Source organism: Aythya marila (genome assembly GCF_965140915.1).
Source record: "Aythya marila genome assembly, chromosome: 3".
NCBI classification, from domain to species: Eukaryota; Metazoa; Chordata; class Aves; order Anseriformes; family Anatidae; genus Aythya; species Aythya marila.
This window is the reverse complement of record NC_139044.1, coordinates 114,399,539-114,425,392: the sequence shown is the minus strand read 5'-3', so window position 1 is coordinate 114,425,392 and position 25,854 is coordinate 114,399,539. Positions and strand designations below refer to the sequence as shown.

Here is a 25,854-nt window from a genome sequence, read left to right as displayed (position 1 = left end):
TTTCTGTGCTATCTCATATATGTGATATTCAAATATGTGCATAAAAGTTCTTCTAAACACACACAGGAATGGTAACTTCAAATTCTTTGCTAAAAATCTTTTACTGTGGTTTGTGGGGGAAAAAAAACAACAAGTGACTGGTGTAGAAAACAGTTGAACCCTATTCATTCATTTGCTGCCTTGTGCTGTCCTATCTATTTCTGTTGACCTGTATATTCCCGGTTTGTAAAATCTTTAGTGCAGGGATAAGTTTCTAGTCTGGTTTTGGATCTTCCTTTGTGATTGCTGCTGACGGGGCTACAGTAAATGCAAGTTAAAAAATGGCCAAGTAATTGAACCGAACTTGGGAAAATTCTGATAATGGATGTCAGCTTTGCTGTATCAGCATCCAAATTTACTGCCATTTCCCGGGGTAAAGAGCCAATTTCTCAGCAGAGGTTGTTCTTTTGTTAACTAACCTGCAGGTCCCTGTGCTTCCCCAACTTCTGGTACTGGTGAAAGAGCAAGGCAGGGCACTGGGCAGCTTCAGCCTGGTATGGACCTTCTGCTTCCAGATGTTCCAACCACCCTGTTGGTTCAAAGAACTCGAGGCCTTTTCCACAGGTGTTTTTGTTTTGAATTTCGTAGCCTGCAGCACCACCTGAGCTAGTTTAAAGATCACAGTCAAGTTTAAAGATCAGCAGCAAAGCGTGGGCATCATCCCAAAGCGTGGTGCAAGCTGCAATATCTGCCAGTGAAGCCGAGTAAGCTCCGTGCTGCTGCTGCTAGGTTTGTGTCGACTGCCCAGCAAGCTGAGTGCATGGCCTGTGTTTGCTGCAGTCTGATGGGCCTGCAATAGTTAAAGGTTTTAATTCTGCCTGTAAATCTGACCTAGCCATAAATGTCATCTCTAGGACAGCAACAATTAAAAGTGATTTATGGATGGCGAGCATGAAAAATGAGAGGAAAAGCGATGTTGCAGCTCTGGGTAAAGATCAACTTTAAAATATCTACAAACTTGGGACTTTTATTTTTTGATACATCTCTTTCTGATGTAAAAAATGAACCGACAAAGCACAATGAGACACCCTGAGTTACTGGGTCTAAACCAGCCTTACTTGGTGCATTTCCTTCTCAGCTGTTACATTTGGGAAGAAGTAACTCTAAGGACAGTGGTACAAGGGTTGCTTAATATGACATCCTCATTTCAGGGGACATTTTCTTGTTCTGTTCTTTGAAGGGCTGTTGACTTCCGAGTCACAGACAGACATGCCTCTGATCTTCCCAAAGATGAGTCAGGGTGCAACTTGTGTCTATAAGTAATGGGGTCACATTTGCAGGATGCTGATGGCTTCTGCTGGTGGGACGAGATGTTCTCTAATCCCCTGCGCGGGGTCATGTAGCTTGCTGTATGGCAAAGAAGAGCGAGGAAAACAGAATGCTGACTTTTTTGTTGCTTCTATTTTATTAGCCGCTCTGCTGTGGATTTTAAGGTGTAATAAAGTAATGGATCGTACCGTAAGCTTGGTGGCTTTAAATGCTGGGTTAATTTACACTCGGAGCAGAGCTTTCAGTGTCAGGCGATCTTTTTTTTTGCCAACATAAGCACTCAGCTGAAACAACAGCTATGACTCAGTTGCCAGCGAACGCTGCTTGAATTGATTTAGTCGGAGTTCAGATTTAGCACATAATCATGTTCAATTTGATCCACTGTGCTGCCTAGAGATAAAAGGGTTGAAAAAATAGATTTAGCTTATGTCAGTCCTGGTGGTGATGTCATTGCCATGAGAGATGGAATAGCGCTGTTACTATGCTCCGCCGGCTCAGTCGGTGGGTGTACGAGGGGAAGGCAAGGAGCAACTCAGTTAAGGGCAAAGAGCTCGTGGCGGAGGCTTGCGCTCGTTGTCGGCACTGAAACAGAATTTCGGACTGCTCAATAGCAATACCGAGCCGAAGATTTTTGTCTCCTTCCAGTCGTTTGTTACTCGGAGGTTGCTTAACTCTGTGTGCAAAAGGGGGGGATGCCAGCCCGTAGCATGGACTGTGATGTCTCCACTCTGGTTGCCTGTGGGGTTGACGTGGAGATTTTTGCCAACCAAGAGGTTAAGGTATGCGCCTACTGTTCTTTTGTTGCAGATGCTTCTTAGAAAAGCCTGTGGGAGCGATGGGGATTTGTACGTAGCGATTCAGAATGAGATTCTGCTGCGGTAGTAAAAGGCACGCCGTTAAAAAAATCTGTTAATTAGGGGAGAGAGAGACGTGGGAGAGAAATGTGCCTGCTTTTTACCGTGGTCTGATAAGCTGAAAGAGCAGCCCGGTGTTTACTCTTGCCTGATCTAAGAAATGGGTTATATAACTGGCATCTGTGTATGTGCATGCTTCATCTTCAGAACAAACCATTCATTGTTAATTTTCTCGAGATATTTTTAGTCCGCTGTCACTTTTTTAGATCAGCCGTGCCGCGAATGTTTGTTATTTATCAATATTGACGATCTTCAGCTGTCTTTGCTCATTTGAGCAGGAGCTGCTCCTTGGCTTCTGAACCCAGATGAGTGGGAAATCTTTGCGAAGGGTTAAAAGTTTGGAGCGAGTGTTTTGGTGCATCTGCAATAGGGCAGAATACAAAAAGTTGTGCATCTTGCATCTCGTATGAATACCTCAAATGCTTCATTCTAAGATTTGATATGCTGGGCTCGTAGCCTCTTAATTAGACGACTGCTGTAGAAAAATCATTGTATGTAATTGCTTACTGTTGAAATCAATTATCTTTCTCATTTGTTATGATATTACTACAAGAAAATCGCTGCAAATTAAGTTTGAAAGAGGAATTTTAAGTATGCTTTTCACAGATCAGCTGAAAGAGCTCAGAGGCATAGCACAGTGACATTCAGCAGTTTATTTAAAGGACATGGACAGACAACATTAGTTTCTAATCTGATTGCTGTCTTCTTAGTATTAAAAAAATGGGATGGGGGGAAAAAGGCTGTACAAATCTGAGGCCAAATTCGGAACCCCTGTTCTGTTTAACTCTGAGTCATACCTTGAGGCCAATGGAAATATCTGGAAAAAAAGCATTGCCATTCGCAAGAGTTTGTCCTGACTCTTATTCCCCTGTTGGTTTGTTACCAGGTGATATCACACACACGCTGTGTACAAATGCTTTTATGCTGCTAGCGAGAGATTCTCGTTAATTTAAAAAGCTTTTTCTTCACAGTTCAGTAGGGGATTCAGAGATGGAACTGATGGGGAATAATTCGGAGGAGTGGTTCAGGTGGACGGTCCTGCCTGCATCGGGACATGCTTTCTCTTGTGCTTTGAGTAGAAAAATGTTTGTTGTCTTCTTCCCTTCCTTAAAGTACCAACAGATTTGTTTGTTTTAATTCTAAATTCAGAAATTGACCTGCATTGACATAGGCTCATATTGGAGTGGCTGTCTTTTAGTGTCTGGTCCATGTTGAATATTAGGCTGTGCAAGAAATTAAAGTTGCTGTGATCTTCCTCCATCCTTATAAATAAGGCAGTAGCAATGAAGTAAAAACTGGGATTCCATAAAATCAGCAGGAAGCTCTCCAATTACTTTGGTGAGAGTTAGATGAGGCTGATTTAAGCTGCAGCATCTGAAAAGCATGGCTGAAGACCACGGGCTAACAGAACAAAAGGCTGATGGGGACACTGCAGGAACTGAGTCCCTTTCATGTGCCACATCACTTGGACTTGCAGTGCTTTGTTTGCTTCGGTTAAACCTGCCCTTTTTTCCCCTGGCATCTGAATTCAAATGCAGTGAGTGCAAAGACTTTGGGTGTATTTACAGAGGAGACTGCACTGCAGACTGCACTGCAGCTTGGAAATGGTAAGTCGACTTCTAAGTTGCCTGTCTTGGATGCCAGAAGCAGACAGTCCTTGGCCACCCGTGGCTTGCTGCAGACCCATTTGCACGTCGGTGCCAACTCCAAGAATTCCAGCAGCAATGACAACAAAAAACCTATGGGGTTCTTGTCTGCAAACGGGGTTCGCTTCAGCCTTCTGAAGGTGGTGGTCTGTAGAAAAATGGTGACATTGAGGGGAACGTCCAGGTTTCAGGTTGGAAAGGAAGGAGGTTACTGGTGTGAAAGTTGAAGAAAAAGAGGAAAAGCGAGCACAGAAGTCCCTGCCTTCAACTGGAAGGCACGAGTATCACCAAAACCTGAAGTCCCAGGTTGCTGATGTGGCCAGGGGCTGCCCCATTCACCAGGCCTGATGCAGAAGAGCTCAGCATGTGTTGGGGCTGTGGAGCAGGTGGTGATGCTGGTGGCTCCTTGGAGCCATGGCTTCTCCTGAGCGGTGGTTTGCTGGTGCTGGAGAGGCAGCGGCTGCTGCTGGGTGCCGGAGCAGAGCGAGCTGCCGGGCTTATTGCTGCTTTCCCACCCATGGAAATGACCTTATTCTGCAGGCGTTCTGCTCTTAGCGTCTGGCAGACGGGCTTGGAAATGCTCTGTTTCCATTTGGCCTCTGGAACAGGAGAACGCTCGCTCAGTACTGAAGGCAAAGCGTTGTAGTTTTGGTGTTTGGAGCAGCTCATCCCTGCAATAAGCACGTGTGGCTGCCCTGAAGCTGGCAGCTAGCCCACAGCGCTGACACCGTTGGTTGGCCATCCATGAACCCATCGAGCGGGTCTTCCACTTCCTTGCAGCTGTTGCTTTGAGCTTGCCTTTTATAGCCCCAAAATTGGGTCAGGCTGATCAAGATGCTACTTAACCGTGCAGCGCCTCTACGGCAGGAATCAGGGAACTTGAGGAGATACCCGTAGAAAGCGTGTAGTGCAGTTCTGCTTCGAAGTTCACCTGGGTAATTAAGATTCTTCTTAATGAAGAATCTCTAGATGATGAATTTATGTAATGTTTGTTACATAAGCAATTAGTTAATGAATATCTTGTTTATTTCTAATCGAGAAATTCCAGATGTTACTGAAACAGGGGAAGAGAATTTAAACTCACACTTCTTACTCAAAGCAAAACATTCTGATGTTGCCAATTCTTCATGGTCTCTCTTCAGTTACATTCACGTGCTATGCGGCTAGGCAGCAAGGTATGATTGGGACAACCAGGCACTACGGCAACAGAGAAGAAATATTAATGGTGGAGGCTGATTAAATTTGCATCTGAAGACAGTAAGGTAAAGTAACGCAGATAGGAACATTACCTTCATGCAGGGGAAAAAATAAGGTGGAGATGAGACAGGCAGCCAAGGAAGACGGTAAAAATAGTTCCTCTGTTTTGACCATATTGCTTTTTGGGATTAATCCTCGCTGGAGCGGGATCTCTGTCAATCTGTAAACTCATTATTTAGTTCAAATGCTACTGTGAGCATATTGCTAATGATATTTGTTTGGGATGTATTTGGAGGTCAGTCATGCCTTGTAGTTGCCTGTGAGAGGCTTAGCTGCCTAACACCATATCTAAACTTCTGAGAGCGAAAGAACATTTGGCTCTTGTGTTTTTTTTCATCCCTGCTTCAATTCTCCATTTGTAAAAGTGGCTCACTCGCTCCCAGAGATGTTCTGAGGTTTAAAGCTTAAGTGCTCTAAGATTAGAGTCAAGTGAAGAAAGTGGTAGAAAAAGGGAAGTGTTGCTGCTCTCTGGGTACTGCCAGCTGCCCAGAGGTAGAAACCCTGCCTTGCCTGGGGGGTTTCAGGGCATCTGTTTTCAAATTCTTCTCCTTAGCCACACAGCCTTGATTTAAGGGGAGAGATTGTTGCACAGCCATGACTCCAAAAACTGAAGACACAAGAAGAAAACCAAACAACAGCGTGACCACAAAAAAAAAATAAAAAAATCCTGACAGCTGAAAGACCTATTTTATAATCTCTTGCATTAGTATTTTCTGTACTTGATAGTTTCTCTTTGTTCTCATAGTTCTTGTCTGCATGTAGTGTTACAGCTGTAAAATCTTTGATAGGCAAGTACCCAAATCCCAAATCTTCTGTTGTTGTGTTGTTGGGTTTGTTTTTCCCCTCCTCAAAATAAGTTTTCCCAGGTGAAGTTGTTTTCAGATCCATAGTGCAGTGTTCCTCTGAAGGCCTCAAGCTTTTATTATTATTATTATTTTTTATTTTTATTTTTTTTGTCTCAAGCTTTACGGATAGCTTGCTGGTTCTTAGCATGGCTTGGATATTGAGCAAAATTGTACGTTTCAAGGGAAGTGTCTCCACTAACCACGTTGCATGCATCTCCTTATTTTAATAAACATTTTAGCACATAGATGAATGGGTATGTTTTTTATAGTTGGACGCTTTTTCCTGTAATATTTTCCAGGAGCGATTATACCCAAGGCATTAAATAATCCACTTCGTTTTGACCATTCGTGTGCCAAGCAGCGTGTTTGCTTTGGAAGACATTATCTAATCATATGCAGAATGCAAACAGCCATGACAGCGTGGTTTCAAGCAGCGAATTCTTTCTTGGTGAAGAGATGCTGAACAAAACGAGTAGCACAGTTTATCAAACACTTGGGTAACACTCAACTTGCCAAGGTTGGGAGGCTGGCCAAGCAGAGCGTCTGACCCGCGCTCAGTTGACGCAGGGTTTTCTGTTGTCCAGCTGCACACTTCAAGGGATGCCAGGAGTGTGTGCCTGGGCTTTTACTGAAAATTGCCCCCGTTTATAGGGCTCAGGGGCAATAAGCACCTTCATCATCTAAGTGCCAACAGAATTCAGCTCTTCCACAGAGGAGACTTCTGAGGCTCATGTCAGGGGACTGTCTGGTCCTCCTGTATTTATTGACTTCCAGCATTGAGTCTTGACTCTTTTGTTTGGTTTAGAGTGTACTGATGACCTTCAGTTTCTACTAGTTTGAGGTGTGATTGCTTAGCTGCCTCCTGCACTAGCAGCAGTATAGGATATTTAACATTATTATTTGTCCAGAGAAAAAAAAAAAAAACTTTCCCCTTTTTTTCTCCCTGGCAATGTTTCTCGATGCATATGCAGCCATAACGTTTGGCTCCAGCTGATGCTTTCCATCTGGGCTAGAGGTTGATTCTTGCTTTGTTCATGTTAATTCCTGACAGCACAGATGACTTTCTCATAACATCAGTGTTGTTAGGGTGCGTTTAGCTGCCCTCATTTGGTGTTGCTGTTGGTGCTCAGTCAAGGAAAAGCCCTTCACTGCAGTAGCTCTGACAGAGGAACCAGCTCCAGCAGCACTGCAGGATCCTGCACGGCAAACCTGCAAGGAGAAACCAGATCACAAAATCATGGAATGAATATCCTGGGTCAGAAGGGACCCACAAGGATCTTTGGGTCCAACTCCTGGCTCCACACAGGATCACACAAAACCAGACCCTATGTCTGAGAGCATTGTCCCAATGTTTCTTGAACTCCATCAGGCTTGGTGTCGTGACCACCGCCCTGGGGAGCCTGTCCCAGTGTCTGACCACCTCTGGGTGCAGAACCTTTCCCTAACCCCCAGCCTGACCCTGCCCTGTCCCAGCTCCATGCCGTTCCCTCGGGTCCTGTCGCTGTCCCCAGAGAGCAGAGCTCAGCGCCTGCCCCTCTGCTCCCCTCGTGAGGGAGCTGCAGGCCGCCATGAGGCCTCCCCTCGGCCTGCTCTGCTCAGGGCTGAACAAACCAAGGCACCTCAGCTGCTCCTCACACGCCTTCCCCTCCAGGCCCTTTACCATTACCTTTGTAGCCCTTCCTTTGTACAATCCCTTCCCTCACCCAGCTAGCAATTCTGTGCCTGATGCAACCCAGGGTATTTCTGGCCCTCCTGGCTGCCTGGTCACACCGCTGGCTCAGACTCAACTTGTTGCCAACCAGAACCCCCAGATCCCTTTCCACAGGTCAGCTCTCCAGCCTCTCATCCCCAAGTGACTGGATATGGGAAGACCAAGCTATGTATGCACATGTGAGACACGATATATTTTGTACACTGCCAAGATCTCTTCTCTTTTAATATATCTTACCCCTACCTTGTCTGTCTTCCTTCCTGCTTCATCTTTCTGGAATGCAAGAAGGAATTGTGTTTTCCCTTGTTGTTGTTGGACTGTGTGGTAGATGGTACTAGAAATAAGTAACAATACTGTATATACTGTTGAAAGTATCCAAACACTAAGTGATACGTTACACCATGCTATGTTAAATTAGGAGAATGCTTTGGGGACAGACAGTTTCTCTTTCAGCAAATGGAGGTGGGTAATTCGTATCGGACCTTAGATTTCAAAGTTAGCAATTCACGGAAAAAATACTTCATGGCAAGTACTTTTGGGGAAAATGATTTTGAAGTGCGTTTTTCAAGTACGGAAAGTCTGAGATTAGATGGATGAGGAATGTCATTTTTAAAAGTCATCTTCAGCAAACTCCTGGAGCCGGAGAATAGTGCCTCTTGGAAGACTGCTTGAGGGCTGGAGAAGTGTGTGAGGATTAGCAGTTAAAATAGCGCTTCTGAGTGCATGATGGAGATCATCCATCCCGACGCGAAGGATAGATGGGATGTGTGTGGAGAAGTTGTTGTGGCTAGATCAGATACTCCTTTTGCTTTACAGCAGTTTAAGGGTTTGTATATGAAGCGAAAACCAAGTGTGCAACGTCGTAAAATGAATTTCAGCTAGCAGTGGGTTTAAATGAGAACAAGAAAAGTTCTGTAATGCCTAAGAAGGAGGAAGGAGGAAAACAATGTGAAAATCCAGTAACAGCAAGAAGACAACACAGAGCAAACAACGCAGAGAGGGTTACAGGATGACTGGTTTTGTGTGTGGTTGTATAAAGAACTTGGCTGATCATGAGCTAACTTGATAGAAACAACCACCACCACCAACAAAACACACACAAAAAAAGACACCTAGTGGTGGCCAGAGCAGAGGAGAAGTGCCAAAAATAGAGGTAAGGTAAAGTTATGCAAGTGTACGGGACCTGATAAAATGTACCAAAGCACGCCTTAGGATATCTCGGATGCACACCTTTTGTCTGTAAAATGAGATTTAGTGTTGCCATCTGGTTTGCAGATCCTAAGAAGAGAAGTAGTGAAGTGTGAAAGGTACTACCTTTATCTAGAGAAGCAGCTGATTGTGTCACAGGATTTCTAGGACGGTGTGACCAGCCAGCTACCTGCGGGCTACTGCTAGTCCTTGAACCATAACCAGAGGATTGGTGAGCTGGAAAAAATTCTTATTAATTATGACAGCTGGGAGGGAAGCCAAATGCTTTGTAACAGTAATATGTATGTATTCGTAGTAATAATAAGTATGCTGCTTATGTAGGAAGCAAATTATTGACGTACTTAAAGTTTTAGAGATTTGGGAAGTTGATTTTTCTTTTTAACAGTGAATGAATCAAGAGGAAAGGTGTTCAGAGACCTATTTCTTGCTGTTGGAGCAGATAACTAGACTGAAACTGCTGAAAAACTATTGTGATTTAAGCTCCATGCACACAATCCTAACTCCCAAAGGAGAGGTATTTCTTGGGGTAGGGGACAGAGCTTCATGTCACCAAGTAGTGCAGAATAAAACCATTTCCTCGGCATCTGGTAGCAGAGGAACAGGTGATTACTCAACACATACTGCACCCAAGAAAAGAACATTTTTGAATGTCATTGGCTAGATGTTTGCTAAAATTGCTGCTTAAGCTTTAACAGCTTTATATAGTGTGAAACAGGCAGAGCAAGAGGACAATAAGGATTTTATACAGAGGAGGTTTCAAATGCCTTCGATAAGGAGAATTTACTTTGCAGAGAAAGTAATTGGTATAGATATGGTAAAACTGTAGTAAATGGGAATGTGCCACGGCTGTGTAAAATGAAGTAAGTAGCTGATAACAGCTGCAGATTATCTTGAACGGCTCTATTTTGAGACCACTTATCTGTAGGAAGCTACCATTGCTTTCAACCTCTTTTGGTTCATCTGCCCCAAAATGTTTTCCATCAAATTTGAGGTTTATCTGTAGCAAGTCTAGGTCTATTGTGTTCCTGGTCTTTGTACCCTGTGCTCGGTCCGAGGGCTGCACTGAGGGACTCTGAGAGTGGATGTGTTCACTCTTAGTTGATAATTCTAGTTGATAATTTGTCCTTTATAATTACATAGTAGTATCCCATACTGATTAAGGACACAGTACAAGCCAAGATTGAAACTGAAAGATGGAAATTCTGGTTGTGAGCCCCAGTGAGCGCAGCCCCTGCAGTGGGGACTTGCAGCTGGGTGCGGGTACCGTCCGGCTGCCAGGCTGAGACCCTCGGAAATTGCTGGTCCTATGTATTTGTGTGTCATCTAAAATCTAATTGCACCAAACTTTAGTGCTTTAGGATCTTTCTTCAGAGTCAGACTCCTTGAGAGACACGTTATGGACTTGCATAATGGCATTTGTGAGGCAAGTAACTTCCTTTAGGACACAGAGACGGCGTGAAGCTGTCACACAGCAAGAAACTGGACTCTGCAGGATACCAGCTATTTTTATATGTCCTACTTGTTTCTTTTTTTATTTTTTTTTTAATAAAAAAAAACATTCATAAAAATAGAATCCACATTTGGTTACCCCTCTGGCCGCCAGACACTGGGCTCGCTGCCTCCCTACTGACTTCTCAACAGCTCTGCACACAAGGCCCTATGAGGAGCAGCTTCGGTTTCATAATGCCGGTCCAGGATCTTTTTAATATCATGCAGCTACTGGTACATTTTTCACATCAGGAAATGAAAATGATTTTGATGAAGAGCAGTGCTGTTTTTAGCTGTAAGATAGGATTAGTCTACTTTCCAGCTCTTGTTTCTAAACAGAATCCGTGCCAACTGGAAATTATCCAGTTGGTTGAAAAATGACATGGGAGCAGTTTGGTCAGGAATATTTGCTTTTTCACCCTGGGGTTTCTTCCATCTGCCTACTAAAACAATTATATCACTGCAAGACTGAAATTCCCTCGTCCGTATCCTGTCTGGTAGTGGTCAGTGCTAGCGGCTGTTGAGGCGGATAGAAACCACTGCCTCTCCTCCCTAGACATAACTTGTAAGTAGCCTGGGCCCAGCATCTCCCCTTTAGGTGCTGGGCATCTGCTTACAGCTCTACGCAAAGTCTTCTCCTTTCCAGCCTGCACAAGCCCAATTTTCTGAAATACACTCCTTGATTTCATTAGGTTTGATAACGCTCTAAAGTCCTGCAGGCTAATTAGGCACTATATTGGGAATGAAAATACGCCGTCGTATTTTTCTTTTTTGATTAGCTGTGTGTTGACCACTACACGGCATTTCTCTGATATTTGGGTATCAATGCAGCTTCAGTTATTGGTGTCCTCTGAGGGCTGTGACCTGCCTCTGGAGATAAAACAGCCTCTCAAAGTGCAAAGCACGTTGTTTTTTTTCCACTGAAGTTTATTCAAACCAGAAAGCATTGTCAGGTTTTTATAGGACAATACCGAAATGGATGCTAGTGACAATATAAAAGCAGCTTAGAGGGAAGACTGTATAATCTCTCTTTATGCAGATGCTTTCCATCCATTTTCTACCCCGATCTGCGAAATCAAATTCACAGTTAAACTCTCTGAAATGATAACAGCATTACGCTCAGCTGTATCCAGCAGATTATAGCTAATCAGAGGCTCCTCGGTGGGCACAAAGCGGGTGAGTGTGGGAGGACGCTACCCTCGCAGTCCCTTACGGTGGTCTCTTTCAGGGCCATGCATTAATGTAATCATGGTAGTTGGTGGCAGTTCTGCCATTTGAAATGAGGAGGAGCAGATTGCTACCTGTAGTTATCCTTCTCCTGTCTGTGCACACACTCACTGGTGTCTTTCCATTTTTACATCGTGATTCCCGTTGTGAGGAAAGCCTACATCCTATGTAATAATACAAAGGAATTCATTTTATCTTCTCCTTCATCTAAATATATTAACCCAACCAAACCAGGATGCTGGGAAATGGCCTCAAGTTGCACCAGGGGAGGTTTAGGTTAGATGTCAGGAAGAATTGCTTCATGGAGGAGGTGGTCAGGTATCAGAACAGGCTGCCCGGGGAGGTGGGGGAGTCACCGTCCCTGGAGACATTTAAGAGATGTGAGGATGTGGCACTGAGGGACATGGCTTAGCAGTGGTCTTGGTAGTGTTACGTCAATGTTGGGCGTGATATTATGGATCTCTTCCAGCCTAAATGATAAATTATTCTAATCAGAAAACATTCAAGTTTAATTTTCTTCATAGTAGCTCATCATAGAACCATTCAGGTTGGAAAAACCCTCCAAGATCATCTGGTCCAACCATCCCCCTACCACCACTGTCACCCATTAAACAATGCCCCTAAGCACTGTGTCCAGCCATGGTGCTGTGTTTTGGATTTGGGATGGGAATAGTGCTGGTAATACCCCAATGTTTCAGTGTAAGCACTGCTCAGCACCAGCCGAGTCGAGGACCTTTCTGCTCCTTGTGCTGCCCTGCCACAAGGAGCTCTCCCTTTGAAGAATTAGTGAAGGAAGCACCACAAAGAGTTAAGCAGGTTGCAAATGACATGTACATAAAGAATTGGTAATGAAGACACACTGGCAAGCTACAGAAGGAAACTTTCATGAATCATGAAAGCTTTTTCTGGAAATAGTCTTGCCTAAGAGATTGCAGTAACTCAACATGTTTTTGCTGGATCTCTCAAATTAAAAGAGATTGCATGGTTACTAAAGAAAAAAGAATGAAAACAACAAAAAAAAACACAACAACCCGCAAACCAACCCAAAATAACCCCAACATACACATTCTGTTTGCTCGATTTGGAGTAGGGCAGAAAGTTTGCATTTTGATTCGCAGGAACCAAATTGGTTTTAAGATTACAACGCAACAATCTTTAAACAAAGCCTGATTTCGATGTAGATAAAACAAGTTTTGGAAGTGCTCGTATTTTAATTTTGGAGAGCCGGGGGTGTAACGCAGAGCTGAGCTGGTGCTGCGGTACGTATGGACTCGTGTTCCTTTCCCGAGGCACATCGTGTTCCAGTCCTGTGCTGAGCAGGGAATTGCCACCTACGTGTGACCACGTTAGGTGTGACCCCCAACAAGCCCAGCTGGGGAGCAGCGAGTGATTCATCTAATGGCTTGCTTCTCTGTGGACACTTTCCGTGGGACCACTCTGGAAACATTAATATCATTTTCTCCTAAGGATTGCGTTGGCTTTCTTCCGCTATGTCCTACAACAAATGAGGCTTGAACATCAAAAGTGCATATCGCGGTGCACTTCAGTACTTGTAAACCTGCTCATGTTCTAGAAACTTTTTTTTATTTTGTCACCGATTAAAATATAAAGTTAAGGGAGAACTAGACCAAGGAATCCATATTTCTTTCAATTTAGGAAACCTGATGGACCCTCTTGAGTGGTTACTGGACCAGACGCAGAAGTTCAGAAGCAGAAGGTCATAGTTGAATCCAGTCTTTCGGTCCTTTTGAGCATTTCCTGACTTGAAACTCTCCTAGAAATGCACACATTCGCCTTTTATTGACCTAGATGATAACCAGAACTGTTAGTGGAGTCTGAGCCAAGCCTGGCCTGAGCCAAACTAAGCCATAAGGGGAGGTCTGAAGTGCCCTCGTGTCCTGCAGAGATATGGTGCATTAAACAAGCACAAAATGCAGAAAGGCATGCTGTGATGTGGTGTAAGCATCCCTCATGCATCTTTGAACCCTCAAACCCTTCTCTAGCCCATCAGGTGAAATCTGTTGGAATTGCTCGTGGCATCCATTCAGTTACAGTGGCTGCTGTGTGACCACTTTGAGCTCCTTCTATCTCCTACAGCGAGCTGAATGGGCCAGGATGTCTGAAACAGATCTGGAGAGGCATTCCCATGTCCCTCTCCTTGCTGTGCATGCAAGCAGACTTCATCTCTGTGCACCTTTGTTCTTCTCTGACCCAAGCTGATTTTTTCTTAGTTTTCTTTTTTACCACATATTTCTGCTGAAAGGCGCCGTTATTGAACCCCTTCACGTAGCGTTGGCCTTGAAGTGCTGTTTACGTGGAATTTATGTGGGTTTGCTGCTCACCCAGGGGTAGCACAGTGCTGCTCGTGCTGTGTTTTCATTGTGCAGCGAGAGACGTAGAGGCTGCAGCTTCCAGGAGCTGTTCACATGTATACAGAAAGCAGAGCGGCTTGAGTAATTTACAAACGAAGTGTAAGACGGAATGACAGATGGGCCAGGCTGACTGGCAAGAATAAGGAGCAGTAAAACAGTAGCGGAGAGCGACAGACAGTGGTCACGCTTCTGCCTGTTCTGCCCTGTGTTATGGGCTGCAACAGCAGGCAGAGAGGCAAGAGAGGAGGTAAGAGCTTCCTTCCTTCATGCTTTAGTGCAGGGGTGCAAAGACTAAGGCGTGGGTGTACACTGCCTTCTACATTTTTGTCTCTGGTCAACTGCTTGCATTTGAAGTTAACTTTAAGCACAGATTTTCATATTAAACTTCTGAGAATGGGCATTGCTGGGTCAATAATTTTCCCTTCTACCTTTTTCCCATTAAAAAACATTAATAAAAGAGATTCTCTTCCCCTCTCCTGCTTGTGTTTTTTTATTTTCTTCTACTAGAGGGTCGTCTTTGAAATCATTAGTGTCCTTTCTCAATCAAACCTTGCTGGAACTCTTATTTTGAGTTATGTTGGTGCAGTTTGCATTTGGTTGCACTGAGACGGGAAGGGGAAAAGCATTCCCCGCAACTGTGATGAGAAGCAGCTGAAATGCTGTAAATGTTGATCACTGCGGGCAAGCCAGTAAATCAGGAATGGGCAAGACAAGCATTTTATTTGTTTAAACCGTCCCACGGCTTTTTCTTGTTTATTTTTCTAGTTAACTGGGCTGAAAAAGACAGGGAATGAATAATATGGGTTTTATGGATGTTTTACAACAGTACATCTCCAAGCGTATAAATAAAACTAAGTTCTTCAGCTCTTTTAGTGTTTTCTTTCCTATATTTCATTCTCATAGTCAGCGTTCTGGCCAGTGAGGTTCTGCTTCTGTGTCACTGGCACCAGCAGAGGTGTCCCCTGGCACTCCAGCAAGCTTGGCAACAAGAGACTGAGCTTTCTAGATCATCTGACTTTCTAGATCATCTAATTAAGTAGATTTCTCCAGAATGGAAATGGAAAATGGTGCTTCTCCCCTCACAGCTCCCCTGCGTGGGCGCTGTGACCACACGTATGTCCTCGCCTCGCTTTTGCCACACAGAAAACAAAAATGGTCCATGCTGAAGAGCCAACGGGATAAAACTTCAGGTTTTCAGTCATCCCTGAAAAATAGCATAATAAGTGAATGAACATTTCAGGTTCTGTTTTTTTTACAGTCCCTAAATTTATACAGTGCTATGAATATTTTTCATGCTGTTTCTCCTAATGAATAACCTCACAACCCTAGTTTCCTGCACAAGTTTGACTAGCAGCTCCTTATTTGTTAGTGGCCATTACATTTTATTTATTCCAGGCTTTTTCAGGAATGCCAGCTAGCCATCATCGGGAGAGATACCAGCTTGAGTCCACATCAGCACATTTTTTAGTCTGAGCTGGGGATTCTCATGGGGCAACCATCTCCATTAACTGGACTTCTGTTTGCATCACAGATGAGTCCAGGAGCTGGATTCCTTTCAGATGAAATTACTCCAGGAGCGTGCCTGGTGTGCTCCAACTGCTAACGGGCGTCCAGAAAGTCCTCAGCACCCCCTGTGCAGATCTGCTCCGACTGGAATGCCCTTGTTGGCAGAGACGGAGCAACTATTGGTAAAAACTAATTAAGGTTGTTTTTCTTCCACACCTTTGTTTGCTAAACTGAGGTGATAGGAACTTGAAGAGTTATTGATGCTGGCTACAAATATCCACAGCAATTTGTTGTGCTACCAATTAGATGTTGGGCGTAGATGTCTCCAGCAATAAGGCAGAACTGATAGCTGGTGTTGTGCTATGTACATTCTTAAACTGAACGCAGAAGAGCTCCTTGGAGTTCACTGTATACATTACCTACCCATTTATTGTTTTAATTCTTAAAAAATAATAAATAATTAAAAACAAACAAACAAACAAAAACCCACAACACCAAATGCTTACTTCAGGGCAGCTTGCAAGGACCTTTTCTTCCTGCATTCATTATCAGCATTATTTTCATCAGTCTCAAGCCGAAATGCAACACTGCTACTTGGAAATATAGGAATTATTTTAAATGCTCCACAAACTTGCTCTTCCTTTTTTTTTTTCACTACCAAACGTGATGAGGAAAAAAAAAAAGGATTGAGGAATGATGCACAAAATAGCGTCCTGCATGGGAATGAAAAGGAGCTTCCCAGAGACCGGCCTGATGTCTCTGCAGGGCACTCCCCAGGCAGGGGCAGAACTAAAGGATCTATTCCTACAACGTGCATTCAGCCAGCCGGCTGGAAAGCCTCCTTCCCATGTTTCGGGGATGCAGCATCTGCAACTGGAGGGCTTGCAATGTGGAGCGCTCAGAAAAGCTGTCGTGGGCAATACAGTAAAATAGCAGAGTTCCTATGAAAAAAAGAAATGTAAAGTGTGGCTTTTTCCTCAAGCTCAGTCGTTGGGTGTGAAATGGAATTGAGAAGTCTCCAAAGTATATTAAATCACCCCCCTGGCATTGCCACAGGAACGGTTTATTTCATCTTGAAGGCGCCTTTGGTTTCCAGATCAGTGGAGCTAAGCAGGAGGAATGTGCGTCACTTTGAGGTAAACAGGGATGTGAGCTGGTTAAAAACAGAAAAGGCAACGCAGCAAAATTCTGTGCCCCTGACATTTGTCAGCCGCTTCTGAACCGCGAATGCTGCTTCCATGAAGCTCTGGGGCAGATCTCAGCTCCGTACCTTTTGTTGTGCTGATGAATTGGAAGCAGGACATGCATTTGTGTAGCTCGCTTGGTTTTCAAGAGGCAAGTCTGCCTCGTTTTGCTCACCGGGAGGCTGGCGGTGCTGCTGCAGTGCTATCACTCCTGGCTGGACCGTCCTTCTGCAGGAGGACTGGTGGTGAGGGATTCTCTTACTGCCTCCGTCCCAGCGTCAGGTGGAGCTATCAGGCTTCTTCCAGCTTGACGTTTCCTTTTCCAACCTTACTGGTTCTATGATTCTCTTTCTTTTTTTTTCTTTTTTTTTTTTTTTCTTTCACGGCCATCTTTTGTGAGGTGATGAATTACCAATGCCTACCCCACATTATGTAATGGCTGCTACGTTTTCTCCAACTCCCTTTCTGGAGCAAGGCGCTGAATCTGCAAGCAGACAACCTTTTATCTACTATTTTTGCTGTTAGAAGCTGGCATGTAAGGACGGCAAAACCCTGGAGATGCAGCCTTCAGCATCTACAGGATCTGTGTAGATGCAGCCAAAACAGCACTGACCTAGGTCTAACATGGCAGAATGCCTGAGCCACAGACCTGGGCATGCTTTGTGGCTACGTGTGTGCTGGCTAGCGTCAATTCTCTGCACTAGGTCACTCGTTGTCAGATCTGGAACACAAAATGTGCATCTTTCTAACTGCATAGTAGGACTGAAAGGTATTAAGAACCCCTTTAACATTAGCAGGATGGCAATAGTACAAGCAAATCAGTTTTGTTTTTAAGCAGAGAGAGCAAAATTTAATGTTTGTCATTGTTTTTTTGTTTGCTTGTTAGGGTTTTTATCTTTTTTAACCTGTACTGTTTTATTTCACCTTTGGCTCACAATTTACCTGCCCTCTACCCCTTACCAGAAAGCTAACCACAGAACAAACTGCCTGAACAGGGGTAGGAAACTCGTGTTGGTTTGTTGATGTACTGAGACAATTGTGCAATTTTGAAAGATTTAAAATAAATGAAAGCAAATAAATGAGGGGGAAAAAAGCACAAAGAAACCCAACCTCTTTTTATGCTCGAATTCTCTAATCTAAATGTGGTTTTCTATTTAGGAAGAGCTGAGCAGAACGGTGCACTGAGTTCCGAGGTGAGAAATACAACAAAACAGCAGGGTGACCAGGCAGTCGTTGCAGAGTACTTTGTAATTTCGGTTCCCTGGCAAAATACCCAGTCTGCCCTGTTTTTTTTTTCCCTCCCTTTCAAAATTTCTCACATGTAGAAATGTTCCCATCTAAAACGTACCCTGGTGAACGACAGCTGGAAGGGCACATTTCACAATGGATGGGGAGAACCTGTGCCTTAAGGTGATCGCTGAGTGATTAATTGATATTTTAGTCTCCTGCCATTTCTTAAAGGCATGAAGATGAGACCATGGGAGCTCTTTATTGATCATCATCATAACTGATTTAAACTATTTCTGCCCTTTCCATCACTCCTGCAATTTAACTGAGAATCAGTCGTGCTTTCTCATACCCACTTCCAAAGCTGCCTGGTAACTTTTACATTTTTAGAACTAGAAAATGTGATAGTTTTGATTAGGCTGCTGCTTACACTGGCTACTTTCGTGTAACAGATTTATACACTTTCACTTGAGTTACCTCAAACTGCCTGTTTGCCTTCTGTGGCTCATGAAATAATTGTTAAAAGCTCCTGAGGTGAACTGAATTCTTCCAAGTTCTGTTTAGACACATTTTTAGAAATGAGTCCCTTTTTGATGGACTTCTGGAATTAGAGAAATGCGTATTGCTGTCCCATAATCTTTTCTTCCTATCCTTTTCATGTCAGTAATTAGCCTTTTTAATACTTCTGGGGCAGTAGTATTTCCAAATTTTACTGGTCTAAATGCTCAATAGCCTCTTGAATTTGAGCCTAAAGCTCTTAATAGGCAGTCTGTTTCATACCAACACTGTTGGTTATTTTAATGCAGATATTTCCCATCCTTTCACAATATTTCCTAACTTCTTACATTTAGATGTAGCTGCAGATACTCTACTTTGTATCCCAAACAGAGATCATCCACCTTTGCCTCCCACAGTGGGCTCACCACTTTTCTGGCCATCCTTGCAGTGCCCTTCTTGTTGCTTTCCCAACCTGCCTTCACCTTTCATGATCTCGGATGACAAGAGCCATCCACATCCAGACTAGCTCTTTACAGCACCCTTTAAGTGGCACTGACACATCGCAATCTTGAAATTACTTCCTGATGATATTTTCTAGCATCTCATATGTATATATATACAGTTATATATATATATATATATATGTACACACAGAAGCGTGCCACTTCAATGACTTTCCATCCCTCTAGGATTAAGCTGCCAGCCCATCCTCATTGCTGTAAACTGGGAACTTTCCATTGATTTTTCAATTTCAATTTTTTTTTCTTTCAATTTTCAGTCAATGCTTGACTTTGAAGAGCGCAGCCTCCGTATGTTCTGCCAATTTTCATCTTTCATCCGGTGCTCCGTGAGAGCTCTGTGGTGTTACAACCCGTGTGGCTGTGCTGAAACAGAAGACATTGGGCTCGGAGATAGGAGTTTTTCTTCTAAGAAAGCTTATATCAAACGCAGAACTCATTTCAGGAAAAAAACTATTTCATAACTGTAAATTATGTCTTGGTAGTTGCGTGCAATTAGTTACTTGGATTCTCTTTTATATAAATGAACAGAAAAATGGAAATTGAAAAACCGTTTGCTTTGTTTGCCTACAGAACTCCGGGAAAAAGGATTAGGCTGAAGTTTTAAATCACAACCATCTCCTAAATCAAATGTGTAACAAGGGTGATAATGCGCGTAAACATGCTGAAGAATAAAATGTAATTTGTGTTGCAGCTCTAGGGCTCGAATCCAGTGCTCACTGACGGCTGTGGAAAGACTTCCATTGATTTGAATTAGGCTTTGGCTTTTGTCCTGAGCGAGCACAATAGCAGCACAGCTATTCATGGACGAAGTGTTTGAAAATAAATCACAGGGACACAGCACTGGAAGGAACTTGCCTCAGCGCAGCCCCATTCACTTGCTAATTCAGGCAGCCTTGGTTTGCAGTGCTTGTGTGGATACTTTCTCGTGGTCCCTCGCATGAACTGACCGAACGCCATCCTCAAAAAGCCTTTCACCACTGCTACTGTAATTGGAAGGCTGTTTCTGAGTCATTACTCCCTTTGCCTAACTTCCAGACTAAACCTATTCATGCCAATTGTTTCCGCTTGTTTTATGCCAACACAGCCCTCCGGTTTCAATAGCTTTTTCTTTACTCTGCACCGTTCTGGTAAATTACGGATGGCAGTCATGTCTCCTCTCCGGCTTGGCTTTGCTAAATAAACTAAGCGTTTTAATTTCTTACTCGGTAAGTTGTTCGTTCCTTTTATCTTGGTAGCCGTTATGGGAACCTGTTCCCATTTGCCTTAATCTTTGCGGGATGCAGGCAGCAAAGCCTGTAACCTTAATGAGGTGTAATGGGGCTTTATATAAACTTGTTAATGCTTCCCTTGCTTTGCTGGAAATACTTTTCCAGATGCATCCAGTGCTTTGTTTGCCTCCTCATGGATGCATTTCACCAATCGCTTCTGTTGTGTGCCTTGCAGGCTCCGGTTCCCCCGGCAGGCTCCTGTTTAGTAGCAGCAATAGGTTTGAGTCCACGGGTGCGCAACTTTGCCCTCGTGCTCTGCGACTTGGAGCTTGGGCATCACTGCAGCACCCCTTCTTCCTTGGATGGTGCTCTGCTCATCCTCACATCAGCTGTCATAAATCCCAGAATCATGCAGGTTGGAGAAGCCCTCCAAGATCACCTGCTCCAACCACCCCCCTTACCACCAATGTCACCCACTAAGCCATGTCCCCAAGCACCACGTCCAACCTCTCCTTGAACACCCCCAGGGACAGTGACTCCACCACCTCCCTGGGCAACCCATCCCAATGCCTGACTGCTCTTCCTGAGCAGAAATGTCTCCTCATTTCCAACCTGAACCTCCCCTGGCACAACTTGAGGCCGTTCCCTCTAGTCCTAATAATAAAAAGCCCAGGAACTGCTAGTGGTGCTGAGTGATGGGATACGGGAGCCAAGGTGAGGTTGCAGGTGCGATGTGGGGAAAGGCAGCCAGTGCTGAAGAGGGGCACGGAGTCCCCAGGGGAGCAGATGAGAACTGCAGTGCTGGTCAAATGAACGGCAGTGAAATTTGTCAGAGCATTAATTGGGTCCCCCAGAGATGTACTTTGGATGGATGAAGACTGCCAGGATCCAGGAAATAAACGCACAACTTTATGACTTTCTGAATTTTGACTCACTTTCTACTCTAAGATAAGCAACACTACAGCCTAACCTCAGACGTTTCTCTCTGATTTTTCAGAAATTTAAAAAGTATTCAGAAAGTTTAGAGACTTAAAAGCATTTTAAAAATCCTGAATCATAGAAGTGCTTTAAAAGCCCTGCATTGAGATGATTGAGTCCTGAATTATTTATCCAAAAGACTTGAAGGGGGAGAGAATTTGCTAAAGGTCTTTAAGATGTATAAGATCCATTCTCTTACAGACCAGAGTGGCTCTGAAGGACATTTACCCAGCTAAGTGCATTCTGCAGCTACCAGAAGTCACAGGCCAGAACAATGAAGGCATGAAGCTCTTGCTGGGAATTAATATCCAGCAGGGAGGAGCTGGGCCGGCTCAAGATGCAGCTGAGGACCATTAGCTGCAGCTGGTGATTAATGACCTTTGCTGAGGTCATTATGATAATCAGCCAAAAACGCAGCAAAAGCGAGCTGTGTGGATGCCTTTGGCTGGTGCAGTGGCTGTGCTTGGTGTTGGGATGAGCTGGAGGCTGGTTCCCCTCCCTGCTGTCCCACATCCTTAGGGGATGTGCTGTCCCCTAAGGGCTGGACCCCATGGGCTTTTTATGTGCTATGCAAGAAGAAGGCAGGCGTGAGACTGGCCAGGGTGAAAAACCAGGAATCTTTTTCCTACTAAACAGTCAGCTGCAACAGGTAGTTACCTCCTGAGTACTCAATATTATCAGTTAACTCTACATGTACATCCCTCTGCTGTCCTGTTGTCTCCCTCCCTGACCCTTTTTGCCCAGGTTCCTGCAGGCTGCACAGATGACATCCCAACCCTGCCAGGGCTGCGGGGACTGCTGTGTTTGGCTGACCTTTAGCCGAATTCCAACCTGAGGCAGACGTCTGCTTGGGAAAATTAAATTGTGCAAAAAGTGTTTAAAAAAAAAAAAAAGTCTTAAAAAAACAAAACAAAAAAAAAATCAAACAAAGGTGTGAAATATTGACAATTTAAATGCTGGGTGCTGTGACTAGACCTGCTTGTACAAACCCATCAGCTTCCTGCTGTTTGTGGGATTGCTGTGTGCCTTTCCTTGCCCCTGACCAAACCACTGAGCTCTCTTCTTTTTTCCTTTTTTTTTTTTTTTCCCCTTCAAAGTATCCCCCGTGGTGAGAGGAAGAGGTGAGCGAGGTCAGGCGAAATGAAATGAAAATCATGAAAGCTTAATAGACCACGGGGAGGTTCTTCTGAAAGGCTGCCAGGGACGGAATATCAGTTATGGGGAAGAAGACCACAGAGCTGGCAGGGAATGAAAGGAAACGTGGAACATGCGCACCGAGGTTTCGTGTTCTTTTCCATGCAACTGGTTTGTTCTCCAGTTAACTCTTTCACAAGCCTCTGGTGCTGGCAGGAGGATGCAGCTCTGCTCATGTCCCCCTGCTGCCTGTGGTTCTTTGGGGTACATTTTTCAAAGAAGTTTTGTACTCCTTGTCCTGTAGCAGATGAGGACTGAAGTATTGATCAGATTACACAAATGGAGTTTTTTCTTTCTCCTTCTGCAGCCCCTACCCATTAGCCACTCTAAGAGATAAGAAATTATTTTCCTCCATGAGAACAGAAGTCACCTAAATACGTAAGAAAGTGCTTATTTGCAGATATATCAGAGCACACATGAGGTTATTTCCCACCTGACACAATAGCCTTCAGTGGATGAAATATTTCAAACAGGTTTTTTTGCAGGATGAAGAACTCCTAATAAAAGGGATTTTGTTCTGGTTGATTCCCCATCTTCTAAGACTTCAAGTCTTGACTGCAGATGTTAAAATGTTAGGACTTCTTGTGGTCCTCGCTGGATGGCAGCCTCAGGTCTGAGGAAGCACAAATGTTAGACTCCGTAAATAACCACTCCTTTTTGGTCTTAACATTTATGAATGTTTGCTTGTGTGCATGAAAAGACCCGTGCAGGTATCAGAGTTAAGGCCATCAGGTTCATTTGATGATGTGATGCTAGTCGGTGTGCCCGTAGCTTACAGAGAAAACAGAGGGAGTCTGATCCTCCAGGGGTGCTACCATACCTTGAATTCCTGCTGATGTCCAGATCCAGAGATTTGGTATTTCTCAGACCTCTCTCACAGTGTTAAAATATCCTTATTTGCGTCACGTGCTTTTGGACATGCTGTTCTGTAGCGCAACATTTTTAAGCCTGAAATTTGTCTTTGGGCCAGGTCGCTGTTTCCATCCATCGAATCATTTTTTCCTGCTGCTACGCCGACTCTCAAGGACTAGGTCTATATCTGCTCTAAGCATCTAAATGACAAAACATCCAGAAAAAAATGTAATACGCAATGCAAAGCGAGACCACAGTGCTGATTTGAATGTAGCCCTCAGTTCCAGCAGGCCTGGCTGTGTCTGCTGACTCCGTTGTCATTCTGCACAGTGTTTGCTTTTGTACAGATGAGATCAGTCGTCTGGTATTCTCAGCCTTCTGCCCTTTTCAGCCTCATTTCATGAAGCGCTATGCCATCACCGTCTTGCTCAACTTTTATGAGAAGTTCAATAGCCGGTGGGTTCTCAATTTGAAAACTGCTTCCCTCAAACATTTTCCAGAGGTCAGCACTTTTCAGCCCAATGCTTTTCCCTAGCTTCTTTTCGCAGAGCCCTTATTCACCCGTGGACAGCCACCCCCAAGGCTGAAACCTGCTGATTAAACTGTCCTCCTCAAGCTCCAGATCATGTTTGAACAGACTGATGTGACAGAACACCAAGTTAATCTTCACTGTTGTTTCTTTTTCATTTGCAGGAGAAATTTGAAGGCTTGTTCCGTGCCTACGATGACTGTGTGACATTCCAGCTGTTTAAGAGCTTCAGACGCGTGCGGATAAATTTCAGTAGTCCCAAATCAGCCGCTCGTGCCAGGATAGAGCTGCACGAAACACAGTTCAGAGGGAAGAAGTTAAAGTTGTATTTCGCACAGGTAATGAAATCTCATATCTACTTCTGTGTTAGTGCATAGCTTTTATAGAAATATTGTACAATAAAGCTGAATAAAAGCAATAAAAGTTTCTCCCTTGCCCAATATTGGTGCTAAAAGATTACTCAAACATCCTTCTGTTGCGTGAGCTGTACTTGCCCTGCGGGTCTACAGTTAATTTAAAGGACCACTTGGGACCCAGGTTGCTTATTCAACACACAAGTTACATAGCTTAGAACTGATTTACAACATCTGGTATTTGCCGTGGGTAACTTTCTAGCCATAAAAGAAAAAAAATAAAAGGCAGTAAAGTATGTAAGGTCATAAAAGAAGTAGGGCTGAATTATCTGGCTGCAGCCCTGAGCCACAGTTAGGCTTTCTCCAACCATTTTTTCCCTTAACTAAATAGATGCGTGAATTTTCTAAAAGAGGAGCTCATTAATTTCAAGTACAAGGGAGAAGATGGTAGGGAGAAGAATGCCTCCAGCTTGGGGGAGATAAGTGATCATATTCATCACTTTCTACTTGAAAGTAGAAAACGAAGGTCCGATTCTTCTTGACCAAGGGAGAGAGAATTTGGATCTCCCAGCCAGGAACCAGAAAGATGAGGGAGCTTGAGAGCCTAGACCACCACCTCTTCTAATCGTATTTTAATAAATAGCCGTGGTCAGTGTGGCTTGTGGGATACTCACCAGTGCCTGTAAGTAATGGGAGTGTGCTTTAAGCTGCCAGATAGAGGCCTTAGGTTAAGGGCAGGCTCATTTGAAGATCTTAATTAAACGAAGAGGCTTTTAAATTTTGAATCTCTGCAGCTGGGGCAGGATAGGAGCTGCTTTGAGCCTAGGCAGAAGCAGAACCTTCTCAGGAAGATGGGAAACTGCAGCAGTGAAAACCCCAATATGCTTAACAGGTTAGATGGTTCAGAAGATTTTACAGCTGGATTTAGGTGTTGAAAATCTACCTAGATCCCATTTTAAAGGCCCTTAACTCCTAGATCTGGCTCAGATTTTTTTTTTTTTTGAAAGGTTTTAAAACCTGCTGGTAAGCAGACTGGGGAGTCATTTCACTCTAGTTGAACAGTCAAGAGATTAACATGAAATTTGAGATAACCCAAGAAAAAGAGCAACTTGCATAACAATGATTCCTCTCCATATCCAAGCTGCTTTCCTGCAAAACCATTTAGGTATCTGCACCATGTTCTCCAGTGCATTCAATCTTAAAAGAGCTTACTAGTTGTGTCCAGGGAATGAGTTTGTGGAAGCAGCACAGTGTCTGGAGCAGTGTGTGTTTGTATGGCCCTGAGCCAGAATGAATCAGCACTTCCAGACCTAGAAATTCTGGGGAACGTGAAGTGGAGAGACCCAAACTGGGCTTTTGCAGAATCCATTCAGAAATAGCAGGGTGTTTATCTTGAACTTGCTTTCATGTAAATGCAGTTCATTGCTTCTGGGCCCGAGTTGGTTTTAAACTTGCTCAGGTATGCCTGTAGCTGTGCTGTAATTCGTTTATGCTGAGGTTTCTTTAATAGAAAAAAAAGGAGCAAGAATTAAACTAGGGAAGTTAAGATAGAAATAAAATGAGTATAATTAGTTGCAAACGACTAAGGAACATGATAGATTCCTTTATCACATCAACTAAAGAAACCAAATAGTCGGAAAGTTTCTGAAATTCCTGCCTTGGTGCAAGAATTACTGGTTTCTAATCTAATGCTTGCTCTTATTTAGGACTGTAAGCAAGCAGATCACAACAATACCATTTTAGCCTCAGAAGTCTCTTACCATGCAACTGTGGGTACCAAAGCTTTGCTCTTATTCTCAGAGAACATACACGATAGGCACAAACATT

At 43.8% G+C, this 25,854-nt stretch overlaps 1 protein-coding gene across 2 annotated transcripts in view; it reads left to right on the top strand.

Annotated features, from left to right (window-relative positions):
• RCAN2 (regulator of calcineurin 2) overlaps window positions 1-25,854 on the top strand; it is an 80,911-nt gene that overhangs the window by 40,967 nt on the left and 14,090 nt on the right. Inside the window, exons 1-2 of one of the 2 annotated variants that reach the window (XM_082758051.1) lie at window positions 1,840-2,087; window positions 23,839-24,012. In XM_082758051.1, the coding sequence (XP_082614177.1) occupies window positions 2,001-2,087; window positions 23,839-24,012 (261 nt within the window). In that variant the 5' untranslated portion in view covers window positions 1,840-2,000. Of the gene's footprint in view, window positions 1-1,839; window positions 2,088-23,838; window positions 24,013-25,854 lie in introns of those variants that run through there. The other variant, XM_082758050.1, reaches the window with a different exon arrangement.